Here is a 27,659-nt window from a genome sequence, read left to right as displayed (position 1 = left end):
GGTCTTACGGGCTGAAGGGGAAGGTTGGTAAACACGCTGACGCAAGCCCCAAAGATGGCGCCGGATCAAGACAATGTGCAGCCGAGCGGGCGGGCGGGCGAGCGAGAGAGAGAGAGAGTCAGCGCTCCTCGGCCTCTGAGCTGGAACAAAATCAATGTCACGGCAGAATGACGGCAAACATTTTCGCTTTACTGACAGCTGTTTAATATCAAAGAAATCAAAAGTACAGTGAATTAAATAGTCATGGGAAAGGCTTTGTAATAACGTTTTCACAGACGCTCCAGCGATGAGCTGCTTCAGCGTCGGAGAGGAAGCTGAGACCAATCACCAAAATAAAACACGGCTGAAAGCAGAGAGTTTAGACCGATTCTGTACAGTTCTCCAGTGCTTATGACTCGCTCTCAATTCGCTGGCTATGACTGTAGCTATAGTGGTACAGTATATTACGTTGCAGAGTAAATGCAGATCAAATCAAATCTCACCTTTTAGTCCAGGCTCGTACCCGTAGTCTATGCCCACAAGCAAAGCAGCTTCTAAACCCCTAAAATCATCATTCGTCATATCATTTTTTTACCATCTGACTCCTAGCATCCCTCTGCATCTCCTCCCCCTTCACGTGCCCAGTTTCTGCCCTCCCGCGTCTTCCGGCCTCTCATCTCCACGCGGTCACACCAGGGGCTGCTTGTCTCCGCTGGTGGAGGGCAGGGAATCCACGCTGCTCTTGTAGATGGGCTTTTTCTGAGACCGGTCATCGCTGAGGAGCGGGAGACGGAGAGAGAGAAAGACAGAGGGGCACGATTATCAGCGCATCGACCTCCCAGCAGGCACTAGAAAATCAGAAGTGAGGAAACTCTAGACGAGAGCCGAGCCGCGGACCCACACCTGGCTGTGGAGGCGAAGGTCCATTCGTCTCCCTTTCACCGGCTGCTGCTTTCAACGCGCGCATGCTCGTGGCCCCGCGCTCAGCCATGTTTGTAAGGATTCAACTTTTTACATCACCCAAAGGCACCGAAAGCCCACAAGAAGCCGACTCTTCTTGAGATTCTGCCTTTGAGAATGCTATTATCAGCCCATATGTCAGAGGAGCTAATGAGTGGAGCTGTAGCAGCGCGCGCTGACATGCTAATCACGCAGGTTTAATGGGACTTTCGCTAATGTTCGCCGCTTCGGCCTCCTTTCACACTTTAGAGGACTAAACTTGGAGACATTAGCCCAGCAGTCATCACAAGCAAACACACGTGGGCGAGAGGAGAAAGGGATCGAAGCCGCGGTCCAGCGGGTCACATCTGGTGAGACGGGCTCCGAAAGTCAGCGCCGATGCTGCCTTTTAACACGCGTCGGAGCACAAAGATGCTGCTTCGCACATGTGTGAAGTGGATTCCTGCAAGGACTCGATAATACATAATAGCACGAGCGCCGCGAAGTGTACGCGAAGGTGCACGCAAGCAGAAAAGAGGTGTGTTTGAACGGCCTTGGATCATGAGACAGAATGAAATATTGCTGCAACAGCCGTATCTGTAGTGTAAAGTCAGGCTGCAGGAGGAGAGAGAGAGACGGGAGCTGAGTTGGGGAAAAATGAGGAGCCGGGAGGGGATGAAGCAAAACATGCAGACACAAACCCAAATTCACATGCATTCAGAGAGGTGTAAACACGGTTTGAGATGAATACAGCCAAGCCGGAGAGTTAGCATGAGCGGCAGCGGCGCGGAGGGAGCGGGTCCTTACATGGGTCCCTTGCTGGTTCTGGCCCGCTTGGCCCTGCGGCACAGGAACACGGTCATGGTGATGATGAAGAGCGCGAGAGCCACGGCAGCCAGCGAGGTGGACAAAACCAGGCGGCCGCTGCTGGTCTGGTACCACGGGGCATTCTCTGCGGGACAGACATGAAGCACATGAGGGGAAAACACGCATCACACGGAATGTGAAATCAGCAAAACTACGAGCGTTCCGCCTCCAGGCCAAACTTCTGAAGGCACCCTCCGGTTTGTGGCGCGTGGAGTTCAAGTGCCAACGCTCCTGGATGCAGCAGCGGACTCATGTTCTGCTTTCATGTGCTAAACTCAATGCAATTAACTTCAGCCCTCAAAAACGCTGATTTAGGCTCTCAGTCCTTTCTTGAGACCAGCAAAGAAAAGCAAACATAGAAAATGAAGGTTATGAGGATTCCATGCGTGCATTGTCTCACTTATACAGTAATTCCCCACGTTAAGAGGATTTCCTAGCAACTGGAGTCAGCGGGGTTTGCACCAGGAACGTTTGCACTTCTATTAGTACAACTTCAAAGCAGCGGCAGTGACACGCTGCAACATTTGCTCCCGGTGCCTTCAGGGATGAGCAAACATTATTCGAGCATCTAGAAATTATTACCTTTTTAATTAGTACAAGTGCTTCTGAGATGCTAGAGACACTGCGGAGCACAGTGACCACTGAGTCAATTGCAGCAGTAATAAGATAACTCTACCATAATAAATAACATGCATTGGCTTAATTGCATTTTTAGAGGTTGCGTAATTCCGGTGATTGAAATCACGAGGCTTACGAGCGGCACCGGGTGAGAGGATGGCGTTTAAAACCCACAGTGCATTAACACAGCGCCGTCGTCTCACAGGTCAACGGTAAAGATGATGAAGACAGATGAAGTGCTGTAAATTGGATTAGCTGTAATGAATTTGTAATGAAATTAATTCCCCACTTAAACACAACTGTGGTGGTTTTCGTGGGAATCGGAGCAGCTTGTCAGTCACAGACTCAGGCCCGTCGTCACCTGTTTAGCGTCAGTGGGTTTCATGAAAGTCATCAGATCTGTTTGTGGCCCCGTCACAATTCCCCTTTTTACTATTAGATGGCTTCTGTGGAAGACGCATTAACCCTCAGCACCGAATGACTTCTTAAGAAACTTACGTCATTACAGGTTTCACACATGACAACTTCCACAATTGCTCTTGTTGCTACAATTCCCTGAAAGCACCTGACCCGTTTGGTGACACGTTATTGGCTGATTAAAGAGGAACCTCTCAGCGCTGACAGGTGAATTTCCCGGCAGCTATGAAGAAAGGCCAAGTGTGTTGTCTGGAAAGAAGCAGCGAAACCCTGGAACTGCAGGAGACTCAGGCAGCTCAAACAACAGCGGTTCAAACAGCTGCCGTGTTTTTATCTCACCAGGCAGCACGGTGATGCTGATGCTGCGCTTCTTGCTGAGCGACTGCACCGAGTGCTCGGCGCTGCAGGTGTACTGTCCTTGGTCGCTGGCAGTCACCTTCTTCAGCGTCAGCTTGGGGGAAGGCAGGATCCAGTCGCTGCCCTGAAAGGGAGACGGACACGTGCGCGCGTCAAGCAACGGGAGCGAGCGTTCGTTTGCAGCCGCGCGTGATGCGGCGGCCGCTTTCCGAAAGCAAAACCCAGCGAGACGTTTAGTGGAACGGAAGGGAAAGGGTGAAATGAGCGAGAGCCGCCCTCAGAGAACAGTCCCCGACGTCCCGAATAAAGAGTATTTACCTGAGCATTAATCCTAATGAATGAACACACATCGACACAAGTCAATAACCCAGATAACAGCGTCGTGGCCAAGGAATGATGCTGCAAACACAGTCTTTTAACACAACACATAATGAGATGGCGAGGGAGCAGGACGAATTGTTGACACAAAAATAGCAGCGCTATTATGAGATAGAGCCCAACATGGGAGGAAACAAATAATAGGCCAAGCACAAGTATTGGAAAACAAACGAACGTGCAGGAGGGGGTAAAAAAAAAAAAAAGACATTACACCATGCAAATGATTTGGCTCCTGGGAGCTGCAGCTCCTGCCAAGAAAGTCCATTTCAATTTGAATGGATGTGAATTAAGAGGATTTCCCATAAAGGCCAGGTCTGGCCAAAGCAGTATTTTGTATGCAAATCCACTGGCTCCCAGAGCAGCGGCCCGGTTCTGCCTCTGTCCCGCTGTCATTACCGGGGGCCAGCGAGCACACGGCGCCTGTCCGTCAACTTCCGGACCCGTATTCGTTCCCGTCGCCCGCTCTGCGCCGCGTCTCATCAGATCCGCGGACGCGCCGTGACTTGCGCGAGTCGGCACAAACAGATCGGGCCGCGGCGCCAAACGAGGCCTTTTGGCAAACGGCGCCTCCAGCGACCGGCGCCGTCACTCACGCTGACAATAGGTATTAATATTCATCAGAGTGACAGCTCTGTGCGTCTATATGACGGTGGAGAGGACAAACAGCATTAGCCGTCTAAACCGTCCTCTGAATTGGATTGGGACATGTAAACCCATTTAAAAGCCGGATTAGCACTGACCCTCTAACAAGCACATTAACCCTGGGCCAACTTATCAGAAATTACAAAAGGCGAAACTCAGCAATTATGTCACTCTGTTCCCAATATAAGCTCACTGACCACTTTTTTAGGGACGCCTGTGCAGTCGGATTCAACCTGCCTGCACAGGTATTATATTAAGCTATTAAGCTGTAGCAGAGTCTACGAGGCGTCAGCGACGCCTCAGAGGTGTAATACCGTTTCCCACCACCAGGACACCTGCCGCTCCCATCTCACCAGCTCCTTGTTGTTTTTCATGCCTGCTGTCACACGGAGATGTCTTAATTTCCCCCGAGCGTGGGTTTCTTAGCTCCGCGAAGAGCCCAGTTGAATAATTCAATGTTGTTTAACCAAACACTAAAAAAAATCATTACAAATCTATCCACATAATTGGTTTCAGGTTGACTGGCTCTTGTCTAGACCTCATTAAACTATTAATCCTCTGTAAGAGGGCGAGCTGCAATCCCCAGCGATCGGGGGGCCTAAGCCAACCAGTCACTCATACGAGGGGGGGGGGGGGGGGGGGTGGAAAAGATGACAGCCGACGAGCAACGGGGGAGAGAGGACGGGCGATCGAGAGGACGCTCCGACGAAGCCAGAGGAAGGAAAGCGTCCCACAGCCCCCGCGGCCGGGACGGGGAGCACCTCACCTCTTTGAACCAGAAGTACTTGGGCTCCTCTGACGAGGCGGCGGAGCACTCCAGCACAACGTCGTCCCCCTGCCGCACCCTCAGCTCCTTGGGGGCGCCCAGGAGGCAGCGGTAGCCCTCCCTGGACAGGGACAGCTCGGCCATATCTGAAAACAGACGCCCGGGGAGGCGTGAGCCGGCATTAATGGACCGGGAGCGAGGTAATGCACAATGGAGCTACTTTGGCTGGAGGTTGGGGCGCGACTGGACCATTTCAGCGACTGGTAAACACTCAGATCTTTTAAGTACGCGTGAGTACACGTGGCTTAAGTTTGACTGCTTCCCAGTGGCGCAGACTCTAGCGAGCAATCAATAATAATGATAATAGGCTCCATCTTATCGAAGTCCTTAGAGAGGCAGTGTTGTGAATAATGACTCATTTTCTCTTCCATCTCAATAGATGGCCGGCGTCCATCCACCTCCTGGCTTCTCTCCCCTTCGGTCTCCTTCAGTCCCTTAGTCCATTCTAATCTTTGCCTCTTATTGATTCCCCCCATGAGGCTGAGGAGCCTATCAAACAGCATTACGGTCGATCTGACGGCCACGGAGGAGATGGAGGACACTGATAATCTCAAACTATGCCGCGCGTGCTGCTTCGTGCAGCTACGTCTTCCTCTGATAGGACTGTGCTCGGCCGATCCCAGGTAGCGGCGCTCGCGTCGTCTCTGGGCTCCTGTCTCTTGTTTCGTTGGCTGCTGTCTGTTGCTGCGTCGCATCGTTCCTGTTATTAACTATTAATGTGTTTTTCTGTGTCCTACTGTGGATAAAGCCACACTGTCCACACTCGCTGAAAGATTGTCTTTACCTCCCGCTGCTTGGAATTATGAGCAAAACTGCGAGGTGTCACCGTTGCTTTGTTTTTCCACATTTAAAGTGTTTACCAGTGCAGATATGAGCTTTTCTATGCTTTTTTTTCTAGCTGATATCAGGATCCTCAGCTGCGCCTTCCATTTCCATAGCAGACAGCAAATCTATTTTTCAGTCTGATGTTTATTTCGCTTATTGCCAAGTCCAGGCAGGAATATTCGGACCTCTGCAGAACCACAGCTTCTTCGTTCGAGAGAAGGGAGAATGCGGGGAGATTCCGCAGACAGACCCAAACGTCGACCCAGGAACTCACAGTGCACTTTGAAGCCCAGCGGCTCCGACGCGTTGTCTGGGGCGGTCACGTTCTCCGCGGAGGACACGCAGCGGTACGGGCCGCTGTTGTACCGGCCCGCGTAGGGGATGGTCAGAACCAGGCTGTCCTCCGTCTGCATGACCCGCATCGAATAGTAGCACCAAGTTCGCCGGAAGTTGTACTCCCCGTAAATCTGGTGCCATCTGTCACTGGACTGGAGTTTAGAGAACAGTCAGTTAACACAACTCAATTCAAACACAACTATAATAAACTGAGTTGACATTTTATTACTCAAAGAACATTGGATTCACTTTATCTTATGTTAGTTTGCATTAAATCTACCACTGAAGCTCTCATCTGAGGACTGCAAATTAGATAAGACCATAACTGTTATGCAATATCCTATGATTACGTGACGTGACAGTGTATGTGTACACAACATCACAGTAACACGACACAACAGAGTCACGCCGAATAAAAAAGAAACACCAACAACAATACGATGCTGTGGATCTGAGGGTCTCCCTCCTCTGTTCTCGCCCATTGCTCACCTTGTAGAGCATCTGGAACTGGACCTCGCTGATGTTGAACTCAGAGTTTGCGTAGCGACACTCAATGGTGACAGACTGGCCCTCCAGAACCGGCTCCGTGGGCCCTTTAATGAGCAAAGCGGCTGCATGTGGACAGAGAGGGAAGACTGTGGTTACTGATTACAACCAGAAGCATTTACCTGCTGGGACTTTACGTGGAGCATTTTCACAACAAAACAATCCCTTTTCTGATTATTACTAGTTCCTCCGTGAGAGCAGCCGAATGTCATAACTCACCACGGCCCCGTGACCACTAACAGGTTCTTCAACTTCATAGCGACAACAAGGATCCAGCTCCTTTCATTTTGTGTATACTCAACAAGAGACTGGGGTCATTGTACATACAGTATGTGAGACTATATAACAGCCTTTTCTGGCAGATTCTTTGTAACGTGAAAACATTTTCTGTTTTACTTCGAGTGTTGCAATCACCAAGGGGAAACCCATCAGTGTGACAGATAAGAAAATACAGTGCTACCTCAAGAGGACATGCAAACTCAGGCACAGAGAGACAAGCAACCAACAAAGTTGACACACACAGACACGTCCCAGGAGAATTAACAGCATGAAAATACTTGTAAAAACATTTATAAAGAAGCAGAATGTGCCATAAAACCAAAAGGTTATTATAGGAGAGCAACAGCATGAAATGATTAGGAAAGATGATTAAAATCATATTCACCATTACTGCCGTGAATCAGGGCGACCAGCGAGAGAAGAATAAATGCTTTCATGGCTGTGAAAATCCCCTTCAGCCTCAGAAACAAGGTGTGTTGATGTTTGCTCAGCTTGAACCTGAAGAAAGAGAAAGTTTGCTCAGTATTTATTTCACGGCAGCGACGAGTGGGCGTGGCTTCAAGATCGCTTTTCAGGAAATGGACTGTAAGCGTTATAAAACAATGAAAACACAAAGAAACTATTGCTGAGTATTAACACAGCAGAAACTATCAAATCTAATAAGAACTCGTAGATGTTTACCGTTTCCTGGCTTGTTTTTACAAATAACTTAAATAAATATTTAAAAACTGTTTAAAAGCTGCTGCTCCAATGATAAATTCTGACCCAGTGTGTCATCAGTCTCCATGGGAACTCGGGCCTATCACGTTTTCGCTCAGCTTGTTGTTGTTGTTGGGTTTTTTTTTTTTGTCTTTACTTCAGTTCATTGACCTCTGGTAGTGTTGGCATTTTGCTGCAGAGCTTTGAGTTCCTGCTGTGATATGTAACACTGCGAAGACAAACACATTACGCTTCACTGGCTGAAACTTTGAACTGACAAGCCGTTAACCTGACGTGAGACTCGGATGGTTTTCTGTAAACCATCTTAAATTGCTCACAGGGACATAAAACACTCAAACAAGTATTATTTCATTTTCAGTCTGTTTAGCAGTCGGATCGTAGGTGTTTATTAAACCATACTCTATTCAGCTGCAATTCATTAAGTTGAACAAATAGTTAAGCACTGTGTATGTAAAAAAAACACCTGCACCTGACAATTCTCCCTGAACATTCTGTTACTTATTAAGGAAATAATAATAAATAACTTGAATTTATAAATAAATAAATAATGGGAGGATGCATGATGATGAGGGTATTTTTTGGCTGTGAGCTAACATGAATATGATGAATAATTAACCTTGCCTAAGGTTTTTTTTTGTTAATTTGTCACATCACAAAAACTTAAACCAATTTGATATAAACCACATTTACAATACAAAACACAGTTTATTATTATGAGATAAACATTTGATAATGAAAGCTTAGTTGGAATCATAACGGGTGTACAAAAACAGACAGTATGTCACTGCTCCGTATCTGCTACGACTCTAGATGGATGAACAGATGGATTTTATGAAGCCGCTTTCCTCCTTTTATTTAAGAGCAAAGCGCTTCAAAGTCTAACAACATAACTGAGATTTTATCTCAAAATCCTTGAAAACATCTCTGCTTGTGCTCCAATTCATTCTATTCCTGATCAAAAGGTGCATTTGGGCTCTCGGTACCATAGTTCTCCTGCCCTCACAGATCTGTGTCGCGTTTGAGCTTTTGTTCAATCAACAAAGTCTCAACAGCACCCAACAGAATTTAAACTGGAACTGAGCAATCAGGAGACGGAGATGGTCAGAACGAGGCCACCTGGAGAAAGGCAGGTCTTCTGACTGAGAGCATCGAGGTAAAACAGCTGAACGGCTTTAACCACCTTGATGAAGGAGGATTTACTGCAGAGCTGCTTAGGCTGTACCTTGGTGCATCTGCCAAGTGTTATGACAAACGCACTGCCAACTGAATGCAGAGCAATACATTTTTCAACCCAAACTCAAACCCAGTGGACCCCTATAGATGGCAACATAAATGATATATTTTTATTGTAATACACAGTTGTAGCAGTGGTGATATTATTAGGATTCATATCACAGCAATAAGTACATTGTGCTATTTATGCCTTAGTTTTAATGTATAGTCATTTGTATATATCAATCATATCAATTGTAGTACGAAAAGGAATAACTTGTTCGTTTTTATATTAAACCTTATGATGACTATAAAGCATTTATTTTTAAATCAATAAACGTTTAAACTGAAAAACAGAATTAATTCCTATAGATGTGGAACTTGTTGGGAACGAGTCCATCCGCTACATGAAATCTGGTGTAGTTCTACAAAATGTCCGAATGGTGGCAGAGTCGAGGCGACGTATTGCCACAGGAAGTGGACGTAACCTAAAGCCCGGAAACACCGGAAATATATCTGCGGTAGGTTTTTGTAGCGGTGCAGAATCATCCTGAAAACATCTATTTTTTGCATCAAAGTCGAACATTGTCGCTGCTATTATACCACAACATGGAGAGATAGAGTTTGTTTAATACGGTAGGTTGATAATATAACGCGTAAATTCAAAATCTATAGTATAGAAAGTGAAAACGCTGCGTTAGCTGCTAAGTTAGCCTACTCGGCTAACGTCAGACGGTACTATTGTTCGCATCACAATGTCGGTATTTTTACTTTATTAAATGTTTTGTTACGTGTCAATTAGTTTCGGTTTTATTCACCCGGTAATCGTAGTATTTTGATTTGGTCTTTTAACGCTGCTTTCGGTTTTAGTGTGTAGCTATCCTAACGCTAATGTTCCCGCTGCTAGTTAGCAGTAAACACTAGGTTCACGGATAATTTGTGTGTAAAAGTTCGTTGAACCCCATGATTTTTAATATTTTAAACTGTAATACTTTAACCCACTCACCGCTCAACTGATAATTTGCTTTAACTTAAAGTAGAAAAAATGTTACTGTTGCAGGCTAATGTTTACTATCTGGGGCCCATAGCTTTGTTTTGATTCGGCATGTTCGTTTTTCAGTGAATAGAATGTTTAATCGTCCAGACAATTAAACGTTTCACCGCAGTTTTAAAGGGTATCGACAGAATAAAGAAAACGTTTTTAAATGGTGGTTTTCAAAACATTACCAAGAATTAAAGTTTAAAGAAGCAGTGGTTACCTACAGATTGTTATTGATAATTACATTACTAAGTATATACTTATTTACTAACTAAATCTGACTTTTTATTTTAGGTTTACAGACGTGGTCCCTGTAAAAACATTACCCATCACACCTCTGCCCTTCTTGGACTATCACTCATAGAGACCGAAGCAGGACACAACAGTTTCGCCTCCTGTGGAACTCCAGAGCCCTTCAACTCCTCCTGTAGTCACCAATATGGCAAACAGCACCACAACAGCTGTTAAGATCTTAACAGCCGCTGGTCCCGCTGGCAGAAGTAGTCCTGAAGGATCTCAGGTCAGTCCATTGATAATTACCAAACTTAAAAATAACTGTGTGTGTGTGTGTGTGTGTCTGATTTTAAACAAAACATTTTTGTGTGTATTATATTTTATAAAGGGTTATAGGGGCTAGTCTAAATAATTAAAAAAATAAAATAGGCCTGTTGGTCAGGAGTACACTCTGCATATTGAATTTGACAGTTTAGAAGAGACAGACTCAATTCCTGTGGCGTCTTTTCAGGTGCTTACTAAGAAGAAACTGCAGGACCTGGTGAGAGAGATTGATCCAAATGAGCAGCTGGATGAAGACGTTGAGGAGGTCTGTGTTTGGTTTAATTGCAGCTTCATATAATGTAGTTTATAGAAATAGAGGAATTCAAGCAGCCAGGCTTATTACTTGCATTTTGCATGCTGTTGTTGCTCTAAAGCTTCCCTAACGTACCGCCACATCCATCATTTGGAAACATTATTCTTTCTTGAAAGCTTGGCTGCATGATAAATGATGTGAATAGCTGGGGGACTTTACGGCCATTGTAAAATTTTGTTTTTCTTTCCTAAACTTGATTGATGGCTTTTACTTTTTTTTTCCACCTCAGATGCTGCTACAAATTGCAGATGACTTCATAGAGAGTGTAGTCACAGCAGCCTGTCAATTGGCGCGCCATCGCAAGTCCAACACGTTGGAGGTGAAGGATGTCCAGTTACATCTTGGTGCGTTGCTGGTGAACAACATCAACTTATTGTGGTATCAGTCAGTCCAGAGTTACTGAGCAAATGGGTATTCATTCATTGCATTTACCGAACACGTTCACATTCAGTACATTCCGCAAAACTGGGGAGTTGGAAGTCTGACAAAATGGGTTCTTTTTCCAACAATAATCCAAGCTGTAGTACTTGAGTATTTATTAACACTTCTGTCATACAAGTTGCAATGATTATAAAATTTAAGCCCTAACACCATAGAACCATGTTTAATAATGAGATGGTAAATTAAAATATGGCATTCTGTGGATAGACTGAGTAACTTCCCAGATAATGATGGGTCTAATAGCAAACGTTGTTCTAAAATATTTGATGTCTCTCAATGTGCCAAGTGGTTTTAGTACTTGTTGAACCATTCTGATTTTGTTTAATGCCGTTTCTCAGAACGCCAGTGGAACATGTGGATTCCTGGTTACGGCTCAGATGAGATTAGGCCGTTCAAGAAGGCTTGCACCACAGAGGCTCACAAACAGGTGAGCATTACACATTGTTTCTGTTGGACATTTGTACAGGCCCTGTTAATGGTTCACATTTGTGCAGATGTTTGAGAAACGTGACAGCTGTTGATTATTTTCATCAATGTTATTGATTTGTTTTGTGTTGAAATGAACAATGCAGCACAATGGTTTTTTCTTCTTCTTTCAGAGAATGGCGCTGATTCGCAAGACAACCAAAAAGTAGCAAGACTGTACACAAACATGTAGTACCAAGTCTGTATTTCCTTTGATGTCTGTTTTTCTTGTTGGTGTTGTTTTTTGTTTCTTTTTTTTGAATAAAGGAAGACTCTATGGTTTGGGTGGGGATATTTGAACAGCATTTTATTGTCATGTCTCCATTACATTTGAGTTTTTCACCAGTCGTAAATCAACAACGTGCATTGTATCAGACTCTGTTCTGTTGCCACTGAGCTAACCCTGGTAAAACTCTAATTGCAATTTTGCCAATAAAGATTTACTGGAATGCTTCCTATAGATTATTACCATTGTGCCTTTTGCTTTTTTAGTTTTGGATGTGATGTTGCACATTATTCTGCCTCTTAACAAGTATTGTGCTGACCTAGAAACCTTGGACAATCAGAACTGTTTATGTATTGAAGCTACTGTTGCTGTTTTATACTTTTGTTATAAACAAAGATAATTTATAGAACCAACTACAAATGTTGGCAAGAAATACAGCTTTTTTTGAATTTAGTTTGTACATTTTGTGTTTACATGTTTAGATGTTTAGAGATCACTAAAAGTTATAAAATGATTTGTTTAAGCTGAGGCTAGATAACCTTTCCACATTACTGTACATGCTACATTAAAATCACAGATCTGAAAGGTCATATGGAGGCAAAACAATTGAAATCTACATGTATCAATCACACAGGCTGACTGGTAAAAGTGTGTCAGCCAATGTTTAAACAATGTTTTAGTAAAATGTCTGCATCGGTGTAGAAAAACAGGAGATAGGAGAATTCATCATGGGCATAGAAAACTCCTAACATCTCAAACAAGTAAAATCCAAAAGCGCCCTTGAGTGTTCATTTAATTAATAACAGCAACAGCACCTGAAAACAATCACTCACAGGATGCTTTGTAATTATTGGTGAAGCCTTTTCTAGACAACTACTCAGACCCTAAAGATTAATTCACAAACGCTGGAAGTCATGCACTGAATCTCAAACACAGAACTCTGCACCTTCACTGCCGCCAATTAAAGACGCATGCAGCAACACAGACAAAAAAATCAGCATTCCTGCAGTGGCAAAAGCTTTTCCACCTCCACTTTCCAAAGTATTCTACAGCTTTTTTTTCCTACAAGGCATAAGTTATACAGTACGTTAGTGTGGACACATTAAAATGTTAAAGAAAAGAAACTAATGATGTACACAGTGCAGACGTGCAAAGGTCGTGAGTTAGATTTCCAGAATAGGTTTCACAATCAGTAGGTGGAAGCTAGGATTCAGCTGACAAAGTCTCATCTTACAGACCTGTTAGTCATTACAGTCCCTCATAGGAACTTTAATGAATCAGTTGTATACAATGCTAAACAGGTACAAATATATCTTCACATCAAGCATGCAAAAACTGTATTTTTGCTGAAAATCGCGTGTTACAGTAAATCGGATTCCGTGGGGCCCAGTCCACAGTTTAACCACAGCACTTCTTTTTCAGGGGGGCCGGGCTGGGCTGAGCCACACTGTCCCTGTGTAACTGCAGCGCCTGTGGGGAGGTGCACTTGACTCCATCCCAGCCCTCCTGCAGCTGGATCTCCCCGCTCAGGAGACCCTGGTAGATCTGCTGCGCGAGCAGCTCGAAGGCCTGCGTCACCCCGTGGCCCGTCTTGGCGGACGCCTCCACGTAGGACACCCCCAACTGAGCGGCCAGTCTCTGGGCCTCCTCCCGACTCACCACCCTTTCCCCCTGAGCCTCCTGGTCACTCTTGTGGCCCACCAGGACAAACAGAACCCTATGCGGTCGAACCCGTTCACACACCTCAGCGTGCCACTCCTTGATGTGGTTGAAGGAGGCCAGGTTGGTTATGTCGAACACCAGGAGGCCGCCCACTGAATTGCGATAGTACGAGCGAGTCACTGATCTGAAACAGGAGAGAAAGGAAGATGGTAATATTTCTTGGCAAAACCTCCCTAAACCCACACCGGGCCATGCAGAGTTCAGACTTTGCTACCATCTTATTGCCTGTTCCAGGGAACAAACACTCAGCTGATTCTCTGAGCTGTTTTCAGATAAGCAGATTGACCGAGTCTGCCTCTGTGTAAGAAACTGACTACTTTCACACTAAAACCATGAAACTTTCATAAAGGCGAGGAAGGAAAAGCTCGGTAACGAATCCTTCCGCTGGCAGTTGGTGGAAACTGGCTTCTTCATTAAAACGCTTCTTTATGAAAACAAACGTGATTTGCCACAGCTTTTAGCTGACTCGTGGGATTAGCCGGCTTCAGATACCACAGAGAGAAAAGGTAAACACAAGCAGGCACAGTTTGCAATTTGCTACAGTTCATTCAACTGGAGAACTCAAATAATGAATTTTGAGACGGGGAAACATGCTGCTCCTAGTTTGTTTTCCCAATAAATATGCTGAGTATGGAGAAGCATTATAAGTACTACACATACAGCATCTCTGATTTTATGTGGGTGAAAGGATGGATATACGGTTGTAACTAAAAGCAGAATGAATAGATCTTGTGTACAGGGATTAAGCAGTGTTTGGCAAGTGTTTGCATATACACCAGGAACTTAAAGTATTTATCAGAAGAGTTTTTGTATCCTTTTTTATACACATACTTTTTTGATTAGGTAAAAAAATAACCCTGAGGCCTAAGGACTATTCTAGAGAAACCATGGGACGGGTTCAGCCTCACCTGAACCTCTCCTGTCCAGCTGTGTCCCAGAACTGGAGTTTGACACGGACCTCTGGCTCCACCTCCACAAAGTGAACGTAGAAGTCCACACCCACCGTCTGGTTCAGGGACTCCAGGAACAAGTCCTCGGTGTAGCGCTTGAGCAGCGAGGATTTGCCTACCGTGGAGTCCCCCAGCATGATGATCCTGAACTGGTACTGCCACAAAGTCAGGTCCATCGTTGCTGGTGGTGACAGCAGTTGTGCAGCTACAGAGAAGTGTTTGGACACAGTGAAAGAGTAAAGATAAGCAGTGTAGGAGTTTTAAAAGTAGTTTTAAGGAGAGGTTAAAGTGGAATGAAGAGCCAAGACGGTGCCATGAGAGTTTGGACGACAGCTTCCTACCAGGTAGCTCCTTTGTTTGACGTGCTGAATGCTGAGAAACAAACACAGCAGCCACTCCTTACTAATCTCACAGCAAGTAGTGCAACTTGCAGCCGCGGTCATCCCACACTTCTTTCCTTTGATGGCGGTTGCTCAAGTCCCTTGGCCTCCTTCCCATAGTAGCTCCTGAAATCCTTCACTGGAGCAGCTACGAAGATAAATGAGTCCTATAAGAGTAGATGAGCTGAGCTGTGCAGAGGTGTGGACCGGTCGGTTTGCCTGTTGATACTTGAGCAAAGGAGGAGCTGAGTAGGAGGACGTGGGGTGGGTGACTGTAGGAAGGGAGGGAGGGTCAGACGGCGGCAGCAAAGAGGGAGGGTTCAAAGGAAACAGTTGCTGAACTTCACACAATGCAAAGAAAAGGATTCTAGTTTCAAACCTTAATGTCATCACTAAAAATCATAAAAGTGAAGATGATCGATGGCTTCTGCCGGGTTTTAATACTTTATGGCAGTGACTATACAGTGAACATTGCCACTTAAAAAGGGAAGTTACTAACAATTATGGGCTGATGTCCCCAGAGGCGCCAGGAAATTCAAATACATCTGCTGGGTGGTTGGTTGCTATATTTACACATGCAAGTTCCATGTACTAATATTTAGCAATGACCTCATGGACACACGCAGCAGCATAAACTTTACAACTTAAAGCATTCAAAATTAAAGTGCAATAATAAGGCTCTGATGTTCCTGCAAAACCAATGGAAGTTAATTACAGTGTTTTGATGTGTAAGATGTAGTGATTATTACAATCTCAAGGGGCTGCAAGAGGCTTCAGACTTTTATCAACAGTTTTACTTTGGGGGAAATTTCCCTCTGATTTGAACATCTGACAGTGTAATTTGTTGTGGGGGCTACATTTTTGTGAAATACAGGGCTGCGAAACAAAACACTGAATGAAATATATCCAGCAAACATGTTTTGCAGCAGCCAGAATGAATGCAGAATGTAAAAACATAAACAAACGTTGACTTCTGCCACCATTCACCAGTGAAATGCAGAAGCTACTATTATGATTCATCCAGTGAAATAAGGCACCAGATTGTCACGAGATGCATTTATTCAGAACAGTGCCACATCACGTCATAGTTGTGCTCCATAAATATAAAAACCAAAGCATGACTTTAATACAAAGGAACAGAGAATGCAAGGATGCACATCAATAAGTTACCTGTAGAGAGAGTTATGAATTCAAAGTGACAGATATCGTTTAGGACCAAGTTTTCATACGTACAGTTGACTCTGCTTCACTTAAAGAGGACCGTGCATCGGTGCATCTTATTCTAGTTTTGGGTCACGTATGGCTGCAACAGGCAATAGAGTTGTTTTCTCAAGAATATAAGTTATGTAATGGATAAGGTCGTTTAGGTAGGAGGAATAAAAAAGTAGCAGCAGCACTGAGTTGCATGGATCTGCAAATACTACAGAATCAAATTATGATTTCATAAACAATGTGGCACCTTGGCCTCTTTGTGTGTAGAAATGCTGAATGAGTGTTCTAGCGTTGGCATGAAATCTAAAAGAAAAACATAAAATAAGGAACAAGCAATTCAAATAGGATCAAATTTAAAGTTTTCACACGCTGGTTTTTCCAGTATCTGGATGGACAGACCCTGACCTCACGACCCCCAAAGTCCTTTTAATATTTCACCCTGACTCTTCTCCCTTTCACAAACCCCACATCATTCCTTACAACACTTCCATAAATATTTTCATCTTTGCTTTTGGTTATAGGAGCAACTCTAACACACCAGAGTTAATTTTAAGAACGTCCATTGCATGATTAAAACCATTAAGAAGTTCACCAAAGATTGAGTCAAAACAGTTCACCGCATGTTTTGGTTTTGAGGGGGCAGTTCAGGGCAGAGCAGATTTTCTTCTGGGCCTTGAATTCATTTACACCTACAAAGAGAGGAACTTCAGCTCTGAGATCTCCATCTCAGGAGAGCTGCTGCCACTGCGGTCACTGTACGTGTCCCTGCAACCACAGAGGAGAACACATTTCAGTGGATGTCGTTTAGCATTAAAGTGGCTTTAATTTAACTGCAGGTGCAGCTGGGAGTGTGTTGTCAATGCCAAGGCTCATTTCATACCACCATACTGCATTAGTAAACTACAGCGCTGAATATTACTACACCTGCAAAAGGCAATTTACATTACACATTAACAAAGACAGTTTGAGTAATTAATTTAATTATGCACAGAAGTATTAAAGAGCAGGTTGCAACTTTAAAGCTATTAGTTCAAAAAGTTAGAACAAAACATGAAACAAAATGCTTCTGTAGAACTGTGCCCAGTCAAACAACCTAATAATAGGTACAATTGAGCCCAAGTACTGGTAGTAGTTTAGTTTTGATTGCTTCTGCCTTTGTCTTTTACTTTCTTGACTTGTATGATAACCCTGCCCTGCGCCGGAGCCTACCGAGGAGAAAGACGACAGCCCTTGCTCAGGAAGCTCTGCAGTTTCCCTGCAGCCGCTAGCAGGAGGCCGAAGTAAGGTGGGGAAGGTTTGATGGGTCTGGATGTGAACTCAGGATGGTACTGCACGCCAACAAAATAACAGTGGTCTGAAACAAAAGGCAAAAAAACCAAGACGAATGGCTTAGTCAAGATATTCTGACCTCCGCTAGCTTTAGTATCATTCACTCCAGCAAGCCTGTGGGTAAAATATTTATGCTATACATCACAACGGAAGTATTTGAAGCTAAGCATGTTTAAGAGACAGCTCATATTTATCAGCAGCACCGTGCAGATGCTTATAGTCAGCAACACTTTCCACTCACCCTCCAATTCAATGACCTCCATTCGCTCTCCTTCCACATCCTGACCAACAAACTGAAGACCCTTTTCCTCAAAGTGGTGCTTCAGCTCAGGATTCACCTGAATGGAGAGGAGGGGGTTAGCTATTCAGGCTAGAGGGGTTATTGCAGAATAATTGAAGAATGAGGCCCCTGTGGTGACACTTTAGAGTAAACATGTATTATCCACTAAAACAGTTTGAATTCCCCCAAGATAAAAAAAAAAAAAAAAAGTCTCTACCTCAAACCGGTGTCTGTGCCGCTCCTCTACATATTCCACGTTTCCATATAGTTTTCCTGGAGGAATAACATCCCCGTTATTAAACCCCAGCTGTTGGAACAACTGAAACATTCATATAGAGCATTGCTGCATTTCGAGAGGACACATACTCAGAACACTGGTGCTGGATTTGAAAATTGTCCGCCTCTTCCCCAACCTCATCGTCCCGCCCATCTGCCCTGGGTTGTGCTCTGGCATATCAATCACCTGTCAATCATTACAAAGCTTTTAAGATGAAAATATTCCAGTGAATATCGATATGAACACAAAAGAAAAAACGTCATACCACAGGGTGTTTGGATTCTGGGTTAAATTCTGTGGAGTTTGCATCTATAAAAAAATAAGAGGGACCCATTAAAGTCTAAATCAACTTTCACACATTTCTAAGGTTATTATTTAAAAAGAAACCCTGTGCAATTACTCACCTGCCCATCCGAGAACATTCCGGGCGAACTCGCACACTGCCAGCTGCATGCCCAAACACACTCCTGCACAAAACAAGACCAGCGGGATTCTTGTATAATGAGCGCTACTTGGAGGACTCATAAATAAAAGGCAGAACAAGATCCCCATTGCGTGAACCACTTAAAAGGGCCAACGCTACAGTAGTGGCATTATTATTAAAATGTGCCTGCTCTGGAATCCTTTTTTGCTTTACAATTTCAAGTCTGACCAATCGCTCAAGGTTATGTAAGAATGTTTAAATCAAGCGAGACAAATTTTAACACCTGGCTCTGGAGAATATACAAGTATAAAACACAGTAAAAAGTAACTGATTGCACAAGCACAATATACATATGGATAAAGTGGGTATGTGAATCTCATTTGTCTTTCCATTTTCACGCTTGTCCAGCGCTCTAGATTCTTACAAGGCTTTTTGTTCGGGCTTCCTCTTCATCTTACAGAATTCTATAATGAAGGAAAAGGCAAACATGAGGCCACCCCGTTTTGAGTGTCTCTTACCCAGGAAAGGCTTATTCTGTTTCCTTGCCCAGTTAATAGCCTGTATCTTGCCTTCTGTGCCTCTCACTCCAAAACCTCCTGGCACCAGCACAGCACTGCAGGCAGGAGAAAAGAGAGATGTCTTCATTCATCCAATAATGAAGACCCAGTTATCTTAAATATTTGGAGTCTGAATAGTGGAGTTTATAACACGCTACACAAAGAAATTGTCACTCTAAACCGTGCATTTCTCCTGAGACGGATCTTTTACTCGCTGTCTTCTCAGATCACCTGCTCATCTGCAGGTAGTTTTATTAATGAACATTCATGAATATGAAGACTTATTCAACAACATACGGCTACTGAACTAAGTTGCCACTTAACTTCATTTAACTTTTACTAGTATATAATGTAGTGAATCTAAAATCAGACTTCCTTCTAATTGTTATTTTAGTCACTGTCTGCTTCAAACCCAACTAGTCACCCAAAAAGCATTTCTTAAATTAAAACCAAGAAAACCTTAAAACAATTCCCATCATTTGCACAAAGACAATCCACAGCCTTGATGCCAACATTGCCTTTGTTACTGCATGAATACAAGTTGCTTTAACCACCAGGCATGACGGCACACTACTGCCATCCTGTGGCAGACGTTACTTTGACGGGCGATGCAGTTTCAGGGTTATTCAAGCCCACCGGCGCCCGCGTTCTCCCGCCTTACGGCGAGTTGCCTCTACTCACTGAGAGCTGCAGAGCTTCTGCCAGGCCTCGTGATATTTCACTGGCTCCTCCTGCAGAGTGGTGCTTTCCAGGTCTGCAGAATCTATGTACTACAATAACAGCAGACACAGCAAAGGAGATACGTCAATGTCATAGCGCCGGGGAAAAACGCTGTAAATACAGGCACGTATGTAGGGAATGATTCCAGTTCTACTAGTGTCATGTAACAATTTTTTAATGAAAATACAAGGCAGAGGTGCCAAGGCCAGCAAGAAAAAAAAAATACTCAAAGCATAGGAGCATGCATGGTTTCAATACCTTGACCTCTAGCTTGTGATTAATTGCGAGGGCTGAGTGCTCTAGGGCCTTAATAACCGAGGTGTAGGAGTCGGATAATTTAGTGTACTTTCCCACTAGGGCTATGGAGACATGCTCCAGGAGGCGGTCGGTTCTGAAAGGAGGAGAACAAATGACAGAACTGATCAGGAGTGGAAATTCAAACAGTGAACCAAACTCCAGTTGATTTGCATCATGCTGCAAGCGAATCCACGCCTGAGGATGTGAACTGAACTGGAAGGTAAATTATTTTTGTGTCTATATCCTGGCATGAAAGCTGCTCACCGGTCAGCCATCTCCTTCCACTTTGTGAGCATCTTTCTGGGCCTCATCTCCACAGGGAGGTTCAGCCGCTGACAAAAGTAGCTCACAACACCCTGGTCCTCCAGCAGCAGTGGCACCCTGTACACCGAAGCCACATCGTGGACACAGATGACCTGCAAAGAGTTACAGACTGGGTCATTTCAGTCTTCAACCATCAGTGGGCTCAGAAACAACAATTTTAATTTGTCTAAACTTCCACACGTCCTTGAATAAATAATTATCCATTAAAATAAAACTGCAAACAACAAGGCTGTGGGTTTGCTGAAATACCTTTAAAAATGTAATACTACAGATTCAATTCAGTCACATTATACTTATGTTCCAACAGAAGGTCAAACACATAACCAACCAGCCAGCACTGAACACACACACACAAAAAATATCCCAACAACAATTACCTATAGCGTTTAGTGAACTAATGATTAATGTGGTCTAACATTAATTGAATTTCACAACAAAACATAACGGCATTCACCTGTGTTGGCTCCACATGACAGAACATGGAGATCTTCTCTTTGACAGCTGTTTCTAAAGGCGTTGTGCAGCGGCACATAATCTGACAATGGGGGGAAAAAACACATTAATAACAGGGCACAGACTCTGACTAATCATGGGATAAGTGTCTAGACAATCAAATTAATCCAGAGGGAAATTTAAGTTTCATTCGCTAGACATAAAGAGAAAGACTCAACATGCTGCTTTAGTATGTTGTGCAGTTTCAAAGCAAATCTAGTTACCAAATCTGGAGACAGGCCCAGGCCTCGCAGCTCTCTGATGCTGTTCTGGGTGGGTTTCGTTTTCTGCTCTCCAGTGGTATTGGGCTGTGGACACAGAAGCACATTAAACCTTGTAAGGGGCACATGCACGTCATGCAGATACAGACAGCAGAGCACCATACCTGTGGTATCAAGCTGACATGGATGTTGCAGAAGTTTTCCCTCTTCACCTTGAACTGGAACTGTCTGAAGGCCTCTATGAAGGGCATGCTCTCGATGTCCCCCACTGTGCCTCCCAGCTGTTGACACAACACCAGCATAAGCTATAACACCGTCACATGTTTAGATGGATGCTGCATGAAGAGCTGCAAAGGGCTGGGTAATGGGTTTACCCGTTTTTGCTATACTTCAGCAGTATGCACGGTCAAACAAACACTAAGAGCAGTTTTCATGTAAAACATGCAGAACCTTTCCTGCAATTGAAGCCAGAGCCAAACAGGTTTTTAAGCTCATTGATTTTTTCTTTTGCTTTTCTGCATCACTGATATACCAATTTATTTTGATTCTACAGTTTCTCCTAGGTGCCAATATTTTTTATTTATTTATTAGGGCAATATGCTTCAATTAATTTCTGATCCATAACTTCAACCATTTTACTAATTACACTGAAAACTAGAAAAAGTCTCCTGATTGCTGATCATAGACTGGAGCAAAAGATTTGCAGCAATGAGAAACTTGTTCTAACATCCGACATGTGATTAGTGAGAATGCCTCACCTCAATGACACAAACTTGAGGCTCCATGCCATCGTCATCCACGGAAATCCTCGCCTGTTTCATCACCCATTCCTGGATGGCATCTGTGATGTGGGGGACCACTGGAAGAACAGAAATAAACAGAAGAATGTAATTATTAAAATTGCATATTAGTTTAACAGAAGCTTTATAATAATAAATACACCAGTCTCTCACCTTGTACAGTTTTGCCCAGGTAGTCTCCCCTCCTCTCCTTGTTGATTACAGACTGATAAATCTTTCCAGTAGTGAGGTTGTTGTCTCTGGTCAGACGGATGTCCAGAAATCGCTCATAATTGCCCAAGTCCAGATCGACCTCGCCGCCATCGTCAAGAACATAGACTTCGCCTAGACAGCACAGACATGCAGGTTGGTGAAACAACAGTGGAATATAAATAGAAGTTCAGCTTCACACACCCTAAATGCCTGTCATATGGAAACTTGCTTCAGGCTCATGTTCCCACACAACACACTGGTAAATATTAACTGCAGCACAAAGCAGTAGGTGATACAGCACTAAAACCAGTGTACAGCCCAACACTCACCATGTTCATACGGTGAAAAGGTGCCAGCATCTATGTTGATATACGGGTCGATCTTGATGGCTGTGACGTGAAGGCCGCAGGACTTGAGGATTGTTCCCACGCTGCTGGCAATGATGCCCTTACCAATACCAGATATGACACCACCCGTGACCAGGATGTACTTCATATTGGTACGAGAAGCCTGACACAGAGAACAGATTCTGTCAAATAACAATACTGTGAAGAAGCTTTTCCATCATGTCCAACTGCTAAATCACATAAAATAGAACTGATGCATTAACATGAGCTGATGTCTAGGATTGGGCAAGATGACTAATATTAAATATATAAATGCTTTTAGTTTATGGGACTACTGTCTGTAAGACACAATGCATTTACATACAGACTTAGTTTATGCAATATTACTTTCGGAATACATTAAGACGCAGTTTGAAGGCTGGTAAGACACTCCTGTTTGCTTTGTGGAGGTGGAGCTACAACTGCGTTTACATTCGGTGACTTTACATTAACCACACACAAACTTCACATAACGAGGGTGACCGAGAGAACCGGCGAAAAATGGAAAGTACGCCGTCTTATCGGAGTGTGTCACAAGTTGTTCACAGCTTAAATTACACAGGAGGTATCTTAAAACACGCAAAACTGAATGGCGGGAAAGGCCAGGAACGCAATAATCGCGCACACTTCTGGGATTTTATTGGATCATATCAGTCCAACAAGGTCGATACACACTCACACGAATATAATAAACTCGCCTATTAATTTCTACTAAGTCAAAGCTAGTATTAACTGTATTTGTTCTACTGTAATAACGTAATATATCATCGAGTAGCTTAATAAATGGCAATCCGGCGCATTAGGCAGATGTCATCAAATCAACTCAAACTTACCTAACGAGATTACAAGAACGTGTTAACAACTGACGTTTTGTTGAGGTAACTTTCTAAATGTTCCCCTGTTTACGAAGCACTGAACGCCACGTTCCTGCGGCAGTGAAAACACGTGTAAGCAACGCCGAATTATCCACAAGAGCGCAGCGCCTCTACTTCCGGTTTGACCTGTTCCACGATTGGTTAAATTCCCTCCTCTCAGCCTTTTGGACGGAGCTGAGGCCTCGGGACCGACCAATCAGATGTATGCGTTAGGTTGAGCAGACAGCGCGCTTGATAGGATGAACTCAGGGTAGATTTTTTTTCAGCTAAACCACTATGACGTCACATTTAATGGCTTGAAAAAGTATTTCAAGGTCAATGCAAACGCCTTTTAATAGAGTGAACCAAATAATAATAAATGACAAATATTTTTACCCAAATAACATTTCTATACGTTTACCCTGACAGGTTTTTCAATCATAATATTAATATATTATATATTATTATATGTAATAAACAAAGCTACATTTAAATATATTTTTATTTTTTTATTAAATATTTATATATATAATCACACAACATGTATATTTTAATAACAACAAAAATTAAAAAAATAGTTTATAGGTTATTTTTTAACATTTTTCTTTGTTACCTGCTGTGACTTTATCTTTTTTTACAACTCATCCGACCACTAGATGGCATGTGAGTACTATGTCGCCTCATGTTGCATAAATCTAGGCTAAATTGAGCTTTTATCGTGCAAGAGATTAATAACAAGCCGAGTGAATTTATGTAGCGAGGTGTCAAATATAGCAACATGAAGATTAATTTTCTCATATGCATGAGGACCCTAAGTGATTCCGTTTTGGAATAGTGATGCACAGCAAATTGGAGCATTGGTTCCTCAAAATGCTATTTATACAGCAACACTGTCTGTGAGATATTAAAGTTTCCCTTCACGCATTCACTGTTGCACTGCTCCAGTTTTGCTATGGGTAATGAGGGTGGTGATTCTAATTCATTTCTGTTCATGATGGTGATCTAATTAAAGACCTCATCCCTGCCACCTCATTTTTATAAGCTGTTCCCTTCTATTACATCTGACAAGTGAGCAAAGACACACATTAACCTCCCGCGTGAAGAGGCACTGTGCTCCCCTCATCTCCCTGTCACTCCTAAAATAAGGCAATTCAGAGACAAATCCATTCCTCAGGATTCACCTTTTGGTAAACATACTGGTGGGCAAAATATGAAAGTCTAATGTGTCATGCGATACCAGTGTGTTGATTTTGTCTGAATGGGCCAAAGTCTGCTGTGACAGCCTGTGTTTTTTAATGACAGTCAGTCTTGTTTTTATTGCCCACAAGGAGCCGAAGGATTCTGCCAAGACCTGAAGAGTGAATGAAACTTTACTGAAAATAACCTCAGGCTATAAGTCTCCTACGGCAGGAAATGGATCTGACCTGATTTATCCACCTCAATCATATCAGAGCTCATACAAAATTGATTGACTTTGCTGCTATTATACCATCGCATATAGCACTGCAGGATATTTATGGGAATAGGCAGCAAGATGTACATTCTGCACTCTTAATACGGAGGGATTGCTAAGCTTTACTTTTATGAGGATCTTATCAGAGTAATTATGAACTGCAGCATTTAAGTGTTTCAAAGCCGCTGAGTCTGTGTGCCATTATTCAGCTACCAGAGCTAATATTTAAATGAAAACTGTAATTCATCATTATTTTTTTCAAAGCATTTAGCTGCAACGTGTTAATTATGGAGGTTTATATTTAGCTTTTTGAAAGCTCTGTACGCATTTAACGGCAGCGGATTGTTCATTTACTGCATTTGTTGATCTCACGTCATAACAAATATTGCTTCGTTAATCTGTTTTCCTGTTGAACTGAACATATATTTCTCACCACTGTTTCTTAAATGTTTTGGGTACTATTATTTTACACTTTTCACATAACGTGGCTGCTGATCTGGGTCATACCCAACAATAACTACAAGATAAAATGTCTACAAGCTGAAAGACACATTAAATTTGGTCTCAGTGCAGGAAAGATGAAGAAGAGGAAAAAAAAAAGCTGTGAAGATTGATAGCACCAGGGTCACGTGTCATTGGCTGCTTCACTCCCCCAGACCTGCAGTGGGATGAAGAGCTCCCACTCCCAGCTCAAACACAAACACAAAGAAACAGTAGCCCACATCCCCCGCACCCCAGGCACATTATTTATGAATGGGAGTGGTGTGGTTCCCTGTCCTCTTGTACTTTTGGAATGTGCAGGATCGATTTAAGATGGGAACACAGATGGCTCTTAAGGCACAACGCGGCCCACAACCACTCAAGTGAGCTCTTCGGCAATTAGTTTCATTACGGCCGCTCGTGTGCTTGCTGGACTGGATAAACAGGGACTGTGGTGGCGAAGGTTTAGACGTGTGATTAGCATATAAAATGATGATCGGTGTGGAGCAGCAGCAGCAGAGTCAAAACACACACGTGAACGACAGAAGCGTTTCACTGAGAAGGAAACAGGTCTGATGGAAAGAACAGTGTGCTGTTTACTGGACTGGTGCCTCATTCACACGCCCCCGTGAAGGGGATGCACTTATAATAGTTTCATATCTGGTTATAAAATGCCAGAAAGCAGTGAAACATTGTTATGTAATGAAGCTGCTGTGAGTTCCTGAAGGCATTTCAAAGGTATTTCATTTATAAAGACAGAGAATGGAAACGACCCCCTCACACTAGAAAAGCTGAACCAGCCAACGTGCACGTTTTGCTTCAATGAGCACGAAATGACTTTTCAAAACATGGCTCATGACACTCATCGAGTCCCACGGCAACAGTTTGAGCCCAGGTGCTGTTGAGCATCAGTCATCATTAACACATCAACACATGGCCATCATTCAAACAGGCCTCGTCGCTGCCACGGAATCGGAGGCGTCGCTGAAAGTTCTCAAGCGACTCTCGCGCGCGCGCCCTCACAGAAACTCACCGACAGCGAGTGACTCTCACCCGACAACAAGGTCGACAAACAATAGTCTCTCAGAGCGACTCCAGTCACACCTCTGGGGAAACCCACACTCGGGGTTTGTTGTCCCCGTCTCTAAACCTAGTTAATTCTCTGTTTATGCTGCGTGGATGCGTGCGTGTGTGGGAGCGTGACATCCACCACCCTCCGCTCGCTGCCTCAGCCACAAGTTACCGTGAAAACAATGTCAGTTGGAGGGCGTTGTCGGCCCAGAGTTGCTCTTTCCTCCTGCCACTCGGAGCCGAGCTAATCTGATTACGAGCGCCAGTGAAGAAGGGCAGCGAGCGGGAGAGTTTATTGGATAACACAGGATGAAGAATGACAATGCAGAGACGACAGCGGCTACAATGGAGGGAAATTGAAATTTAGTGATTTTGGAGAGAGGCACTCAGGCGGAGTGAAGGAGAGCGTCTTCCCACGGGGGACGAGCCTCTGGATCGGCGCCCGATGTGCCGCTGCACCGTCATCTGCGAGCTGCCCGTGTGCACGAATGGAGGCCAGCGTATCCCATGATCCTCTGCTGTCATCCCATCCCAGCTCTTAGCATGTGGCCACCTGCTCTCTCCTCCTCTCGTCTGTTCTTCCTGCTTCCTTTGACCTACTTCCTCCTGCACCTTCCCCCCCACCCCCATCACCCTCGTTCCATCCTCCCCTCATGTCTCTCGTCCGTCGTGTGTTTTCCCTCCTCCCCACTGCTGCAGACCCCCCCCCCCCCAGGAGGGCCCTGCCTGCCTACAAGGAGAGGGGGGAAAATGAGAAGGATTGATTAATTTCAAACGCATGCACTCCCCCTTTTTTCTCCAGCGAGCCTCCCTTCAGGAGAACATGACCGCTCAATGGAGACACTGAGAGAAAGATCATGGGAGCTCATTCATCAAGCCATGTATTCCATTATAAACAATGTGTGTAGTGTGCAAACAAGCCCTGGCACTTAGGGTTGTGGCCTTTGACCAGGATCGCCATTAGATGTCCTGTGATGAGTTTTTTGATGGTGCAATGATGATAAGTCAGGAGGGGGTTTTGGTATTTGTGTAATAAAAACCTTGCGTGATTTATTTAATACACATATGGGTTTTAAATACTGATTTTAGCAACAGCAGCCATACCTTTGTACTTTGTAGTTTTACCTAAAGCCACTCAGTTATAAATCATCTTTTACATCTTAAATTAGCATCATTTTCAGCGTGGATCCTCAAAATAGTCCATCTTAAGACCCTTACAACGTCCAGGACACTGAGGGCACGGCGCCGTATCAGA

At 43.9% G+C, this 27,659-nt stretch overlaps 4 protein-coding genes across 7 annotated transcripts; 1 reads left to right on the top strand and 3 right to left on the bottom strand.

Moving 5' to 3' along the window:
• Positions 1–180: 180 nt before the first annotated feature.
• On the bottom strand, positions 181–7,554 carry si:ch211-79k12.1 (uncharacterized protein LOC568891 homolog). The gene is made up of 7 exons (XM_029130204.2): positions 7,395–7,554; positions 6,674–6,795; positions 6,123–6,336; positions 4,964–5,109; positions 3,160–3,301; positions 1,726–1,870; positions 181–754 (listed from the first exon to the last, which is right to left on the bottom strand). Exons 1-7 carry the CDS (start codon positions 7,444–7,446, stop codon positions 667–669), a joined length of 909 nt encoding a protein of 302 aa, XP_028986037.1. The 5' UTR covers positions 7,447–7,554; the 3' UTR covers positions 181–666.
• A 1,769-nt stretch (positions 7,555–9,323) lies between these two features.
• On the top strand, positions 9,324–12,222 carry taf12 (TAF12 RNA polymerase II, TATA box binding protein (TBP)-associated factor). Of its 4 annotated transcripts, none has more exons than XM_029129588.2 (6): positions 9,324–9,462; positions 10,275–10,500; positions 10,726–10,803; positions 11,081–11,195; positions 11,631–11,719; positions 11,892–12,222. In XM_029129588.2, exons 2-6 carry the CDS (start codon positions 10,420–10,422, stop codon positions 11,925–11,927), a joined length of 399 nt encoding a protein of 132 aa, XP_028985421.1. In that variant the 5' UTR covers positions 9,324–9,462; positions 10,275–10,419; the 3' UTR covers positions 11,928–12,222. The 4 variants fall into 4 exon arrangements, with proteins under 4 accessions (XP_028985421.1, XP_028985419.1, XP_028985420.1 ...); XM_029129586.3 differs by having other exon boundaries at positions 9,367–9,462; positions 10,345–10,500; XM_029129587.3 differs by having other exon boundaries at positions 9,419–9,577.
• On the bottom strand, positions 12,050–15,277 carry rab42b (RAB42, member RAS oncogene family). The gene is made up of 3 exons (XM_029129584.3): positions 14,997–15,277; positions 14,614–14,860; positions 12,050–13,829 (listed from the first exon to the last, which is right to left on the bottom strand). The coding sequence occupies exons 2-3, from the start codon at positions 14,829–14,831 to the stop codon at positions 13,382–13,384; spliced, it is 666 nt and encodes a 221-aa protein (XP_028985417.1). The 5' UTR covers positions 14,832–14,860; positions 14,997–15,277; the 3' UTR covers positions 12,050–13,381.
• A 799-nt stretch (positions 15,278–16,076) lies between these two features.
• LOC114843233 (CTP synthase 1-like) lies at positions 16,077–23,544 on the bottom strand. Its single transcript, XM_029129583.3, has 18 exons — positions 23,380–23,544; positions 22,490–22,670; positions 22,122–22,292; positions 21,927–22,027; positions 21,333–21,449; positions 21,172–21,255; positions 20,910–20,990; positions 20,396–20,547; positions 20,093–20,225; positions 19,796–19,884; positions 19,076–19,170; positions 18,538–18,600; positions 18,399–18,442; positions 18,223–18,319; positions 18,074–18,129; positions 17,818–17,914; positions 17,457–17,601; positions 16,077–17,012 (listed from the first exon to the last, which is right to left on the bottom strand). Exons 2-18 carry the CDS (start codon positions 22,653–22,655, stop codon positions 16,937–16,939), a joined length of 1,767 nt encoding a protein of 588 aa, XP_028985416.1. The 5' UTR covers positions 22,656–22,670; positions 23,380–23,544; the 3' UTR covers positions 16,077–16,936.
• Between the last annotated feature and the right edge of the window lie 4,115 nt (positions 23,545–27,659).

Source organism: Betta splendens, chromosome 16 (genome assembly GCF_900634795.4).
Source record: "Betta splendens chromosome 16, fBetSpl5.4, whole genome shotgun sequence".
Taxonomy (NCBI): domain Eukaryota; kingdom Metazoa; phylum Chordata; class Actinopteri; order Anabantiformes; family Osphronemidae; genus Betta; species Betta splendens.
Note: the sequence above shows the minus strand (reverse complement) of the source record. Positions and strands in the feature narration are given on the sequence as shown.

What these genes read in the sequence shown, in the direction of transcription:
- rab42b (XM_029129584.3), bottom strand. Translation starts at nt 14,831, where the DNA reads ATGGACCTGACTTTGTGGCAGTACCAGTTCAGGATCATCATGCTGGGG. An exon ending in GCTGGACAGGAGAGGTTCAG is followed by an intron (nt 13,830 to 14,613) that starts GTGAGGCTGAAC and finishes CTCCTGTTTCAG; the next exon opens with ATCAGTGACTCGCTCGTACT.
- taf12 (XM_029129586.3), top strand. Translation starts at nt 9,382, where the DNA reads ATGGTGGCAGAGTCGAGGCGACGTATTGCCACAGGAAGTGGACGTAAC. An exon ending in ACACCGGAAATATATCTGCG is followed by an intron (nt 9,463 to 10,344) that starts GTAGGTTTTTGT and finishes TATCACTCATAG; the next exon opens with AGACCGAAGCAGGACACAAC. An exon ending in GGATGTCCAGTTACATCTTG is followed by an intron (nt 11,196 to 11,630) that starts GTGCGTTGCTGG and finishes GCCGTTTCTCAG; the next exon opens with AACGCCAGTGGAACATGTGG.
- si:ch211-79k12.1 (XM_029130204.2), bottom strand. Translation starts at nt 7,446, where the DNA reads ATGAAAGCATTTATTCTTCTCTCGCTGGTCGCCCTGATTCACGGCAGT. An exon ending in CCTGATTCACGGCAGTAATG is followed by an intron (nt 6,796 to 7,394) that starts GTGAATATGATT and finishes GTCCACATGCAG; the next exon opens with CCGCTTTGCTCATTAAAGGG. An exon ending in AGTTCCAGATGCTCTACAAG is followed by an intron (nt 6,337 to 6,673) that starts GTGAGCAATGGG and finishes TCTAAACTCCAG; the next exon opens with TCCAGTGACAGATGGCACCA.
- LOC114843233 (XM_029129583.3), bottom strand. Translation starts at nt 22,655, where the DNA reads ATGAAGTACATCCTGGTCACGGGTGGTGTCATATCTGGTATTGGTAAG. An exon ending in CTTTTCACCGTATGAACATG is followed by an intron (nt 22,293 to 22,489) that starts GTGAGTGTTGGG and finishes TGTGCTGTCTAG; the next exon opens with GCGAAGTCTATGTTCTTGAC. An exon ending in CAGAAGCTCTGCAGCTCTCA is followed by an intron (nt 19,171 to 19,795) that starts GTGAGTAGAGGC and finishes TCCTGCCTGCAG; the next exon opens with TGCTGTGCTGGTGCCAGGAG.